Source organism: Solanum pennellii, chromosome 12 (genome assembly GCF_001406875.1).
Source record: "Solanum pennellii chromosome 12, SPENNV200".
Lineage (NCBI taxonomy): Eukaryota > Viridiplantae > Streptophyta > Magnoliopsida > Solanales > Solanaceae > Solanum > Solanum pennellii.
In genome coordinates, this window is record NC_028648.1 from 10,751,865 (window position 1) to 10,765,770 (window position 13,906).

At 29.5% G+C, this 13,906-nt stretch overlaps 1 protein-coding gene across 1 annotated transcript; it reads right to left on the reverse strand.

The window, feature by feature from the left end:
• Nucleotides 1–1,251: 1,251 nt before the first annotated feature.
• On the reverse strand, nucleotides 1,252–3,333 carry LOC107006791 (polygalacturonase-like). The gene is made up of 4 exons (XM_015205312.2): nucleotides 2,853–3,333; nucleotides 2,495–2,784; nucleotides 1,751–1,979; nucleotides 1,252–1,678 (listed from the first exon to the last, which is right to left on the reverse strand). Exons 1-4 carry the CDS (start codon nucleotides 3,300–3,302, stop codon nucleotides 1,454–1,456), a joined length of 1,194 nt encoding a protein of 397 aa, XP_015060798.1. The 5' UTR covers nucleotides 3,303–3,333; the 3' UTR covers nucleotides 1,252–1,453.
• Between the last annotated feature and the right edge of the window lie 10,573 nt (nucleotides 3,334–13,906).

Consider the following 13,906-nt stretch of genomic DNA (forward strand, 5'->3'; position numbering starts at 1 on the left):
ATTTAGAAAGTTAAGGAAGCTACTTGGAGTTTTCACTTTAAGGGAAAGCTACTGTGAAAATGTTATTAAGCTGAAGTCGTAGACTTATTAGTTTAAGGGAGGGTTTGTTAGACATTTTAATTAATCAAGTTTCTTCTTTCCTAGTTTTAGGGGTATATGGTTGCTATTTCCAAGTTACCACCTCACAAACTCTTCTGCAGTTTATTTTAATTTTCTTTCCAGTTTTCTAATAAATTATTTTTAATGTTTGGTGCACTTATGCTTTTAATGATTTAATTGATTTAGTTGTTAAATTTTCATAGTAATAAGTGGGACTTTGCTTTTATGCTAAGGAACCATGGTTCCCAACTAAAATATGCTATAATTTTGTCTATTTACTCTTTTTCATATGCTTATCTTCTAATACTTGAATATTTGTTAAGCATAACAAAAAAATGTAAGGCTAATAATTGATCGCTTTAGAAACTACAATAAGCTAATATTAAAAGTAAAAATTTGTTTAGGAATATGGGTGTGGGAGGCTGAGCGAGGACCAATGGTACGCATTTAAATCCTTTATTTATATGATTTTGAACAAGGCCCCAAGCTAACTGAGGTCCACCAAATTCAGCTATTACAACATGCTTCTTCAAGTGAAATCAATATTTAAAACAACCAATATTATTATCAAAAATATCAAAATTTCATCTCAACTTGGATCTCCTTCGATATAAGACACTATTTTACATTTAATGCATTTACATTACATAAAAAACATAAAGTGTCTATATATTCATCGTTGATTGATGTCATTTATGAATTTTAAAAAACAATTTCACTGTTACAAAGAAAATAACACAAAATGATATACTTATAATTATAACTAATGCTAAAAATTAGTGAAAAGCTAATTTGGTGACGATATTTTGGGGATTTGTGGTGACCTTTGTCGTTGTAAGAGTCCTGTTTCTTGTAGTGAATCCTAGTTGACAAGACTTATATGGATGGACTACTCCACGTGGCTTGCTATATCATTAATAAATTGAATTGTTAACTCTTAAGGGTGTTTGTGGTCTTGTTAGATAACAACGGAGATATTTTTTATTCCAAAATATAATTAAATAATTTATTCGCACTATTCATAGACCATTTTCCGTAGAATATTTAAAAAATTATTTATATATTTAGAATCTACAAAAAAGAAATATTATTAATTTTTTTTCTTATTCGATCCTCAAACTTCATGTTATATCATATAATTGAAACATAAAGCAAACTCCAAAACGCATGTTTGAGATTAACTAAATGTAATGGATCACATCCAATATATTCAAGAACTAGAACAATGATCTTGCAAGGCCATAGGCTCAAGCAAGTCTAATGTCATTTTTTTTTAAAAAAAATACTCCTATTAGTATACTACTATAATTTTAATCTTCTATATAAATATAAATTTAAATATTTATAATTTTATTCAAACTTGTAAGCAGCTAGTAGGTTGTTGTAGACCAGAAGCCATTCCTCCAGCATTAACACATGAAGCTTCAGCTGGATGATCCTTATAACTTAGTTTAACATCCAATAATTTTATTCCATTACATGGATTTGTTTTGCTACAATCGAATTTTACTGCAATTTCTGTAGCTGATGTTCCATGTACGTCTTCATATATTATATCACTAACCTTGATGCCTGAACCCTGAAACGAAATAATAATAATTAGGGATATTATATTATTTGTTAGCTGGTAAGAGTTATGCACGTATATTACCTGCTCAGGACAATTTCCACTATTAGGGCAGTAATTTTGATCAATGATGATGGGATTTTGGACATTATTCATGACTACATGTTGAAAAAGTACATTCCTAACAAAGCCATTGCTAGGCCTAGCCCATGTTTTGACTCTCACACCATTCTCAGTCCCAGTAAATGATGATGTTTTAACTGTCACATTTTGTACTCCTGCCTCTTGCATCTCCCAACCTAAGCTCCCAATGCTACACCAATCCAAAATATTAATTAGTTGAATTTTATATAAAAAAACACACTCATAATTAAATTCATTCCTAGCTAGCTAGTGATTTTATACTTACTACAAAAATATCACTATTTTAAAAAATATTTAATGATTATTTTTACTGATATTTTGATTAAAACGGTGAAAAAAGAAAAAATAGCAATGTTTTCATACAAAAAAGTTAGGAAGTTTCCAGTATTTTATTGAGAATCTATTTTCCACATATGTTTTCGTAATGAATTGATTTAAGTGAGAAATAAGTGAAAAAATCATTTTCTATAGCACAAATTTACAATAAAACATTTGTGAGTACACACTTCCTTTTATAGTCTATCCAAAATTTTTTGGTCTCATTTCAATAATTGAAAAAACTTTAATACTGTAAAATTCTGTTTTTGTCCTTAATGGAATGTTTTTATATAAGGTTTGTTTTGGAGGTCCTTTTTTAATTAAAATTGAATCTACTGAAACAATTTCACATAAATTGAGACAGACCTTATTCCATGGCCGGGACCACAAGCAATGTTTTCGAACCACAAGTTGGTGTTTCCAGGACCAATTGAGATACAATCATCACCAGTCCCAATTTGAGAATTCAAGATAGTAACATCAGAAGATGATTGTAAATGAATTCCATCAGTGTTTGGACTATTTCCAGGTGCTGAAATCTTCACTCCTTGTAACTTTGCATTATGACATCCATCTAACAAAATGTGGAACATTTGACTGTCTTTTGAAGTCAATCCACTTATTGTAATGTCATTTGAATTGTAAAAAGCTAACGTCTGCACAAACCAAATATATTCAGAGGTGAATTCAGAATTTAACGTTATATCAATTCAATAGATCATACCGTGGCTCCTTTGGGACAACCTTTGCCAGAGTTTTTGCACGTCCAAAGACGCGTACCTTGTCCATCTAGTGTTCCACCAACGATGGAAACTCCATTGACTCGTTCAAATTTAATCCAGTTACCAGATTTACCAATAACATTATAATCAGAAGGAGCTATAAGTGTGCCTTCAATATGTATCGTTATGGCATTACTCTTGCACGATTGGCCAAAGAAATATACATTGTTCAATAGATAACTTCCCTTTGGGACGTAAATAGTGGCCGCGCTAGTAGATGCACACGCTGCAGTCCATGCACTAATGAACGCGTTGGATGAATCCGATTTTCCATCGGAGTTGGCTCCATAAGTTTGGACATTGTACATGGAATTTGCAGCTGAAGATGAATTGAATAATAAAAAGATGATTATGTTTGTGAGAATAAGTGGGAAAAGAATAATGTAACTCATTTTTGTTTTTTTCTATAATGTGGTGAGGAAATGGAATATTTGAAAAAGGGTATTTATAGGGGAAATCATAGAGAAAATTAAGCCATAATTGAGTCAATTTTACTGTTTTTTTCTTTCTTTATAACTAACAAACAGAAAACACATGGTATATTTTCCTACTTTAATTTTTTTTTCTTCTAATATTTCTCTTTTTTCATCATCCAAGGGGGTGAGGGAATGGGTCTATGGGTATGGGGGGGGGGTGAGTTTAATATTAATGTCAATGTATATGGTAAAAAATAATACAGTATTTTATATGATGTGTTTAAGATCTGTCACAAGAATAAATGATATTTTGACAGTATTTACAAAATTTAAAAGTTTAATTTATTTTCTTTAATGAACTCTGTGAAGTCATATCATAAAAACAAATTGAAATAAAAGGAGTAATGACAAAATATAAGATACATGACTTCATATATAAAATTATCACTTAACCATGTTTAATATCTGCTCCCCTGTGTTTTAATTTGTTTCACCTACTTTTTTTTTTAGCCCGTTTAGAAAAAAATGAGTATTTTCCTTTTTAGTAACTTATTAATTCTAACGTTTCACGTAATATTTAAGACTACCAGATCTCAAAAGCCTTTATTATTTTTATAAAATTCGTATCAAGTCAAAATAGATCAAACAAATCGAAACAGATCAAAAAAATACTTCTTTACCCTTTAAGGTTTGATTATTCAGACCAAATTAAATTAGTTGATTTCCAAGCACTGAATTGAAATGAACACAAAATTTACCTTTCTGTTGCATGAATTTTAATTTTTTATTTTTTGGTACATACTTATGTTTATTTGGTCAGATATAGGAATAGAAAATATACAAACATGATATGCATCACATGGAAAAAGATTTTGTCAATCGTTGGCTAGCTCCCTATTTTAAGGAGATATATAATAGAAAAAAGGTTCTCAAATACATCCCCATTTATTTTGGGATTCGTGTCCTAATTAATTTTTCATGCTTAGTAGAATTTCACTAATATATTGTTATTGTATTCTAATTAACCTTTTAAAAAGCATCCAAATATCCTTTCGAAATAGAAAACATAATTGTCCAAATATTAAATTACCAAGATATATGTGGAACATGCATAGAAAATGCTTTTTGTTTTTGTTTTTTAATCGAAAGGTGGCAAAGGTAAGGTCTTAGATCATTTTTTAGAGAGTGGTCATTAATTCAGTTAAATATTTATATACATTTATAAATATGAAAAAAGGATCATATTTGTCTTTAAATTTTTACAAATAAGTGATTTGTTTAAAAATATGAGCAATAGACCAAAGATATGAAGAGAGTATAATGTAAAGACATCTTGTTCAAAATATTTTTAAGTTATATTTATAGATTGAGAATTCACCTTATCCAAAATGATTAATAGGAATATGTATGCATAAATAAAAGAAGTTGATGATTATGTTTGTTGTTGTATACTTTCCGATTAAATTATTGTTCGACTATAATTATGTATTTTTATGTCGGTTTGATAGGGGGTTATATGAATGACTTGAAATTGCCTCTGTATTGGTGGTTTCTTATTTGGTTGGGTTGGATTATCTTATGGGTTGTTGTTATCGTTATTATATCTCTAGTTAATTGACTTTCATAGTGGACTCTCCTAGGAATGAAGTGTACATTCCACTTGAAATAGGTTATTTACTTCATTTAATTTATTCCTTCTTTAGTTGTTTGTACTGTACCTTCCTTACTTGTTGTTTATATATTTTTTAAAATCTTTGGAACTCAGTTGGTTTATGCCTAAGTACTGCTTGTTGGTACTTATACTATATTTCTACACCCTACAGATCATATTATGAGTTCTCGACACGTCTTACGAATGAGTAGCTTTATGATTCAGAGATTGGGGTGAGTTTCTGAAGTTTGGAGTTGTAAAAATTTCCCTCAGTTTTCACTAGGAATAGTAATTATTTATGGATTCTTATTATAATTGAATTTTGCTTTTCCTAAAAGAAAAACGTAAAGTCTCTTTATATTTTATATTCTCATATTTATATCCTAAAATTGTTCATCTCTTCTGAGTTTGTAGGTCGGTTGATCCTAGATCACGTTAAACATTTATGTATTTTGATATATTTCTCGTTTTTCTTCTTACCCATGATCTTTCCAAATTTGTTTTGCTAGCTTCCACACTTGTTCCGTGTCTTTATCAGTCATCAAAAGTTACTATACCCAACAAGGCTGATTTTTTTTTATCCATGACCTTTACTTTAACTTATAATCGATTAGAGTTCATATTATAGGTTTTATATTTATGATTCACTCAATGAGGGAGTTATTGTTAGGTCTCAATTATGACGGTTTAGGGAAATTTGGGTCCTAAAACAATGATCGTTGTATTACTAATTCATGGTATACTAACACCTATATTGTAATTCAATATTACTAATTAATCTCCATATTATTAATTAATTCCATTGTTTTGTACCAAATGATCCCTTAAAAGTAAAAATATGTTGTGTTTTCTTGAGGTTTAAAAGTGTCCATATTTTTCCTTTTATCACCCATTTTAGTTTGGTCAACAGCCAATCAGATGGCAACTCTTGATATGTTCAAGGAAGACATGTTGCTTGCTCGAGACTTTCTTGGTTTCTAAGTTAAAAATTTCTGTTATTTGCAAGTGTGGATGTAATTTTTAATTTAGAAAACATATCCCTCAATATTTGTTTCCCTTGTCAATTTTTTAAAACTTTTCCACTTTTATATATTTTGTCGGGAAGTATTTAAAATACTCATCTATTTGAATAATTAAACTTAGATATATCCTCAGTACACTATAATAAAAATGATCATTAGCGGCATTTAATTCTTAATTACCGTTAAATATATATATTTAGCGGCAATTGTTTTTCTTTGTATATGTCCCTAAAGCTTTTAGCGACATTAGTTCTAATGATACTTAACTAATGTCGGTAAATAATTTAATACTCTTTATTAGTATCAATATTTAATGCCGCTAAAAATTGTTTTCGTTGTAGTGGTACAACTCTGAACTGCCACATGATATAACAAATAGTTTTAAACTCTCGTAGAAGCATGAGACTCTTAATTAATAGAAATATGAAAGAAGCGTTAAAAACAAACCCTAAACTTGACGAGAATTTAGGATTGTATTTCACTCATTTTGCTAGATCAATGGTATATTTAAGTTTGAATCATCAACTAGATGAATATTTTTAAAATTCTCAATAATAGCTTTTAATTTACGCCAAATTAAACAGCATTTTTGACACTTCTCTATTTTGTTGGAGTTGGACAATCAATATACTCTAGGGACGCCAACATTATTTTCTACTTATATATATATATATATATATGCATTATTACTCAACTTGTTTCATTAGTATTGGCCCCTTAGCAGCCAAATATATGTATATTTTGGAAACATTTACAACCTACAAGTACGTTATACGTTATGTAAGAATCAAAGTAAGACTCTAAAACTAACTTTTTTCTTAGGTAGGAATTAGAATATTAATTAACAAATGTTTGAAAAATTGGCTTCACACCATTACATGGGGAAATGAGTGGGGGCTACAAAAATTATACTCATTTTTTATCTCGACAATCGATATTCAAATCAAATTAAATAATATTATCATAAGAATTAAAATAGTAAAATTAAAACACATATCATTGGATCAAATAAGTTGATTTTATATATATATATATATATATATATATATATATGTGTGTGTGTATATGTATGTATAATTTAAAAATACATATCTTCAATTAAGTTATTTGGCGTAAACACATGTATATTTAGAGGTGATTTTGTAGGTTCACGTGAATTCATGCTTCCTCTCTATATCATACATAATAGTGTACAAAGGTGTAAACGCACGTTAAAAAAAGCATATAATAATATAATGATAATTGGGTGCACCTCTCTAAGCAAAGATAAAAATTTAAATCTTATCTCTACCTTATTTTTTTAGTGGCATTCCAATCATTTTTTTTCTTTTGGTTTTTTTTGCTTATCTTTCAATGTTTTTAAGTGAGTTACATTGAAAATTTCTAAAAGAGAAAAAATAACACTGAATTTTTTTTTATATATTTAAATCAAATATGTATACTAAAATTTAAAGCTAATAGTAGTAATATATATGTAAGACCTATGGTTTTTAAATTTAACGGTTTAGTATTAAAAATATAAAGTTCAAATCAATTAAATTTATATCTTAAATATATTCTTTCTTAATAGTATGCTCATCCTTTCAAAATTCTAAATACGACTTCCTCCGTGTAAAATACTAAATAATTTTTAGCATCATCATATGATTTGCTGTTGTAGCTAGGATATTAGAAAAAGTTGTGCGCCTAAATTTAAGCCATTATTTACGCAGGGCATGATGAGAATATCACGAGGAAATTAAAGATTTATATACTATTGAAAGTTTCATTTTATTACTTACAGAATTTCCTAACGTTTTGCAACTTTAACTACCTTCATTCTTCTACGAGACGTCTTAATAACGTCATTATGACCTAACAAACGGTTGAGTTAATTAAATAGAGTATCTTAGTTTCCTCTATCTTTTAGAATAAAATATATAAGCAAAACAAAAAATATGATCCTCAAAAGAAACAATTATTGGTTTCTATGCGTTATCCAAAGCTTCATATGACTTTGAGAATAGACTATCGACAATATCCATGTAACACTCAATTAATTCATGAAATAAATTTTAATTGTGGATGTGGGCCGCTATCTTCATTTAAATAACTATGGCAAAATTATGGCAAAAATGCTAACATATTAATGAAACATAGGTACTTATTTTTAAAAAATAGTTATAATCTTGAAATTAATTTATAATTTTTTTTGTTTTTGGATAAAAATTAAATGCTATATATGTTTTCAATTAATAATACTAAAAATTCTTCTAAAATTATTTTAAAGTAACTTTAGTTAACAAGGAAAAAGATAAACTATAGAAATAGAGGGAGGGAAAATTGTTGGGTGGTCTTGGGCCTTCTCAACCCAAAAGCTAGCTCAAAGGTTGAGGCTTTCCCTCACACTTATAAATTGACCACCAGCCCCTTCCACTTCCGATGTGGGACAACCCAACAATCTCCCCCTTCACACATCGGGCCTTGGGCTGGAGAGAATGACAACCCAGTTCCTCCCGGTGGGCTGAAACTTGTTAACAACCTGGGCTCTGATACCAATGTTGGGTGGTCTTGGTCTTTTTCAATCCAAAAGCTAGCTCAAAGGTTGAGGCTTTCCCTCACACTTATAAATTGACCACCAGCCCCTTCCACTTTCAATGTGGGATAACCCAACAAAAATTTTATTTCGTCAAGGGTACTTTAAATATAAGTATGAAAAATTATAATAGCTCAATTGATTGGTTGATTACTTGCATTTTATTTTGTTTTATTGATTGAGAATTCTATTTTCTGCATTGTAATGTCCTTTATATTTGCCCCTTACTCGACTCCCAAATTCATAAAAGTAATAAATAAATAAATACTAGGAATGGAGGTCAAATCAAAACGGCTTACAAATTAGAAGTTATATATATTGGGGAATGATCACTTGTGATTATTAATTCATTTTGTCTTTATATAAACAGTTGTTATAAGTATTTCTTTTATTTAATTAACAAACTCATAAATAAGTCAACAAGTACTTATAACTTACACCCTATATAGTAGCTCACATATTCATGTGTTCCAAATTTGCTGATACACTTCGTACAAATTAAAATAATGAGTCGATTTTCTTAAGCAGGGCAGACTTAAAAATTTAAACTCGACACAAATTCTGAATTTTAAAAAAGATAAAAGTTATTATATTTTTGATAAATTATTTATAAATATCAAGTAATAACAAACACAAAATTTACATAGAAACTATTAAATCTGATAAACATGTGATTGAAATGATAACTTCGCCCCCTAGCGAACCTAAGACTTGCAAAATTAACGAACAAACAAACATGGACATATATGATAACGATTGCACATATTCTTTATAATGATTTCAACATAAAACAAAATAATCTTATTATAAAATGAATGTAACAAACCCTGTAAAAAAGGCTATTGAGCATTGGCTTATAACTATAAAATAGTGCTAAAAGTCAAAATTCAGCACATGCTATGAACTTGTAGGATCCAAAAGATTATCCTAAAACAAGGAACCCCAAAACAAGTTACGTGCATTAATGAGCATATTCACCCATGTCTCTTTCTTTATTATACATTATGAAAAAAAAATAATTAACCATATAACTCGTGTGTATGAATCCGAAAAGTAAAGCCCCAAATTATGGCAACAATTCATAAAGGAGGATTTTCATATCCTATAGGATCAACAAAGAACAACTTTCACATATATCAAATATAAAATTTATATTTATATGCTATAGTAAAGTTTGCATAATTGCACTCCATAGCAAACATATAAATGTATAATTCGCTATACATAACAATTGAAGTGAATTGTATAAAACAAAGTGTATAAAACGAGAAAGAGAAAAAAGACTTGGGCAGAGAATTGTATAATTATAAGTGTATAGAACAATTATATACAATTTGATTTTGTATAAAATAAGAAAGAGAGAAAGGCAAAAGAAACTTGGGCAGAGAATTTACAATTTAATTGAATTGTATAAAACGAGAAAGGGAGAAATTATATACAAGTTGAATTTGTATAAAACGAGAAAGAGAGAGAGACAAAAGGAACTGGCAGTGAAATATTTTTATTGTATAATTATAAGGGTATAGGACGAAATTATATGTATTTGCATGTGTATATATAAATTTGTCTCGCTTTATACAAACAAAAACGCAATTTACACATTTTGTTTTTGTTTGTATAAGCGAGAGAGGCAAAGGTTGCGAGCGAGATTAGGGAGAGTAGCGAGCGAGATCTGGAAGAGGGGAGAGAGGAGAACAAAAATATATGTATTTATACAATTTCCTCTCGCTTTATACAAATAGAAACAGATTTTATACACTTGTGTTTGAACAAAAGCGAGAGGAAGCGAGCGAGAGATGGAGCGAGAGAGGAGAGTGGCGAGCAAGAGTTTGAAGGAGAGATGACAGGCAAACATTTTGCTACGGGTCACAATTAAATCAAAGATTAATTATAGCAATTAATTTGAATTATTAGTTTGTCATTATATACAATTTTCCCATCAACAAATTATCCCTTTCATGAATTGGAATGGAGAAATGCTGACAGTGGGCCAACAATACTTTTTAAGCCCATAGGATCAACAATATTATTTTTATAGCAAAGAAATACTCACCCTCCCCCTCCTCTTCCTCCTCCTCCTCCTCTCTCTCTCTAGTTTTTTTTTTTTGTATTTTATATCAATTGTATTGGAAAAACTTTTTTTCTATTTTGTATCAATTTGTATTTATTTATCCTCTTTGTATTATTATGTATCAATAGTATCCAATCAAATATAGATGAGAGATTTATATCTTATATAGATTGTGTTCGAAAACTAATTTTGTATTGTATATTATGTATTTTGTATCAATTGTATTCGTTATACAACGTAGACATGTATAGATCATTCGATCCTCTCCCTCTCTCGAGCTCGCTCTCCTCTCTCCTCTTAACAGATATTCATTTTGTTATAAATCAATTTGTATTTGTAGTTTTTCTATTAAATTAACAAAAAATATAATGAATACTAATGCTTAGCAAATCAAAGTATAGCTGTGAATTGTAATTAGTGATATTGTAGCTAAGAAGTCCTATTTAAGGTCTAATGTTTGTTGTTTTGAAAGCTTCCCTATAATTGATTATAGATCTAAAGGACTTGGACTGGGTCAAATCTTTAGTTGATCTAAAATTATTTAAAAGCAGTAAAACTACTCGCGCTTCATGCAGAATTTTATATCACATAATTTATAAAATAATACTTAGAACCTATTAGTCATTAAAACTAAAACAATATATTATCTTACATAAATACGTAATAACGAACATTAACAATATAAAGAAAAACGATAATTATAAAATCTTATCAACTATGATACACTCAATCAACTTTAATTTGATTTTATAATTTATTTGCTTGCCTCCAGGAAATGATACTATTTGATATATTTGAGAAATTAGATGAACATCAATATGAGATATTAATGTTTTTAATAAATAAATAATCTTTATCTGCACTAACAAATACTTATAACATTAGCTTTGGGGAAACATACACAACAAAGTTTAAAACATGTATTCAAAAGCAACAATAATATCATAAGCATAAAATAGTAAATGTAAAAAATATACCAGGATTTATAACAATAGAATGAAATAAAAAGAAAAAAATTGAGTCCCTCGGAAGTCATTTCTCTCTAGTACCTGAGGTTTAAAAGAATAGATCATCTTAGGATGAAACAACTCTATTCACAATGTATCATACAAAAATAATGGTGTCAGTATACCACTCAATAGGAGGAAAGTACACGAATATTTAATTGTGCAAAAGAAGTAAAAGTTCAAAATTTTCATTGTTTTAAAATGAGGGGAAAACCCTCTATTATAGTCAACAAAGGTAGTGTGAACAAATACTTATTGTGCCTTATCAAAAAAGTTACAACTCTTTGGAAAAGTTACAACCCTTCGGAAAGGTCACAACCTTTAATAAAATTCACAATTTTTCATAAAACTAACAACTCTTCATAAAAGTCACAAATCTCCATAAAAGCCACATCTTTTCATGAAAGGGGAAGATTATTTTAGGAATAAATAAATTTAAAAGAAAATTCTAGGCTGTGATGGCGCCACGTAGGCGGATCTAGAGTTCTCTTTCATATAAATATATGATGATTTTATTTTGAACAATTTGAATTTAATATTTAATTTTTAACTAAACCAAATGTTACGTCGTTCAGAAAGGGAGAGTCACTAAAGGCTGTGTCTAGGAATGACAATTCATGAAAAGTATCCTTGTCAAATTCTATAAATATGAAGCATTCCCAATAGTAACGTATTCAATTGCAGTGTGTGCGCACGCGTGCGTGCGTGTGTGTGTGTGCGCGCACGTGTGCAGCCAATAACTCTTGAAAATTAGTAATTTTTTTGTCACGCTCTGAGCTTATACCTTAGACGTGACCAGCACTCGAGAATCATTTTTGGCCCCAACGAACCCTTGGCTTGTCTTACTTACTCTGTGGAAGACTTAAACATAAGAGATAGCCTCAAATAAAGAACTTCTGAAAAATCTTAGAATGTCTTTGAAGAAAACAGTCAAACTAGCCAAAATGGCTAGTCAAGTCTCATAACAAAACATCTGAAATACAAGGCTAAAAGACTCAATCTATGAAGCCTCTAAAACAACTAAGAGGGATGTTGGGAGTAATGAACTAATATAATAACTAGAAGAAATAAAGAAGAGTTCTCCGGAATTCAGTGAGGCTCTGACTCTGGAGTTGTTACTGGATCAACGATGTGCTGCTTGGTGATTCTTGTTACCTACATCTGCATAATATGACGATGCAGTCTAATGCACATCAGTACATTGAATGTAGAAGTATGCGAGTTGTAACACTTAACATAACATATGCTTGAAAAGTGTCCGAAAGAACCAGTTAACTGGGCTTTACTTAAATCAACTGATTTCAATATAAAGTAGTGTGAATAAATGCAATACAAAGAAAATCTTTAAAACACGATTTTCAATCTATTTATTTAGAAATACAATGATAACTCTGCATGTATGCAAAGATACAATATAAACTCTATATTGTATATAAAAATACAAATATTTCTGATGTATATAAAAATAAAAAATATTATTGTGAGAGTTTCTCTAACCGGCAACCATCACTTAAGAGCTATAATGATGATACAACATTTTACCTCACGCTGCCAAGCACCATCCTATACCTTGCCATCAATATTGAACCTGAACTACTAAGTGGATCCACTAGTCTATGCTAAAAAAATACTAAATGAATTATCTAAAAAGTATGACCCTTTTCTACCCATGGGGGCTACATGATTTATGGAGACGTGAGTTATGAACTCAAGATCATCCCATTATCGGTGCTCAATACTACTCCTAATAATATTATAATTACATTATCTCTTATATTTAAAATCATACTTCTTTGATTTGAGATAATTGCTCAAAAGTTTAGCTTAAAGGCTATCGTGAAAGTAAAACTTTCTCCTCTTGCTTAGTTGTGAAAGCATTTACTTTTTTCTGAAAACTAGCTCAAAGGCTCTTTGAAAATCTTAGTTTGCATTCTTATTTAAATGACGAAAATATTTAACCTTCTTGGGAATACTTTGTTTCCATATACTTGATTGCGGAAAAGAACTTAAGATTTGAACTCTTTGCTTAAGTTTTAAACCTTAGTCTTAAACAAGTTAAAACGTTTGTGAAAGACTTTTGAAAAATTTTAAGAACTTATCTTGAATTAACTCTTGACTTCTTGACTTGACTTTTAACTTCTTGACTTGACTCTTAACTTTTTGACTTTTCTTGAATTGAATTATGGATTCAAACATCATGATTTGTGATAGGAAAGATCTCATGATGTTTAGGAATGATTAGATAGAATGAACA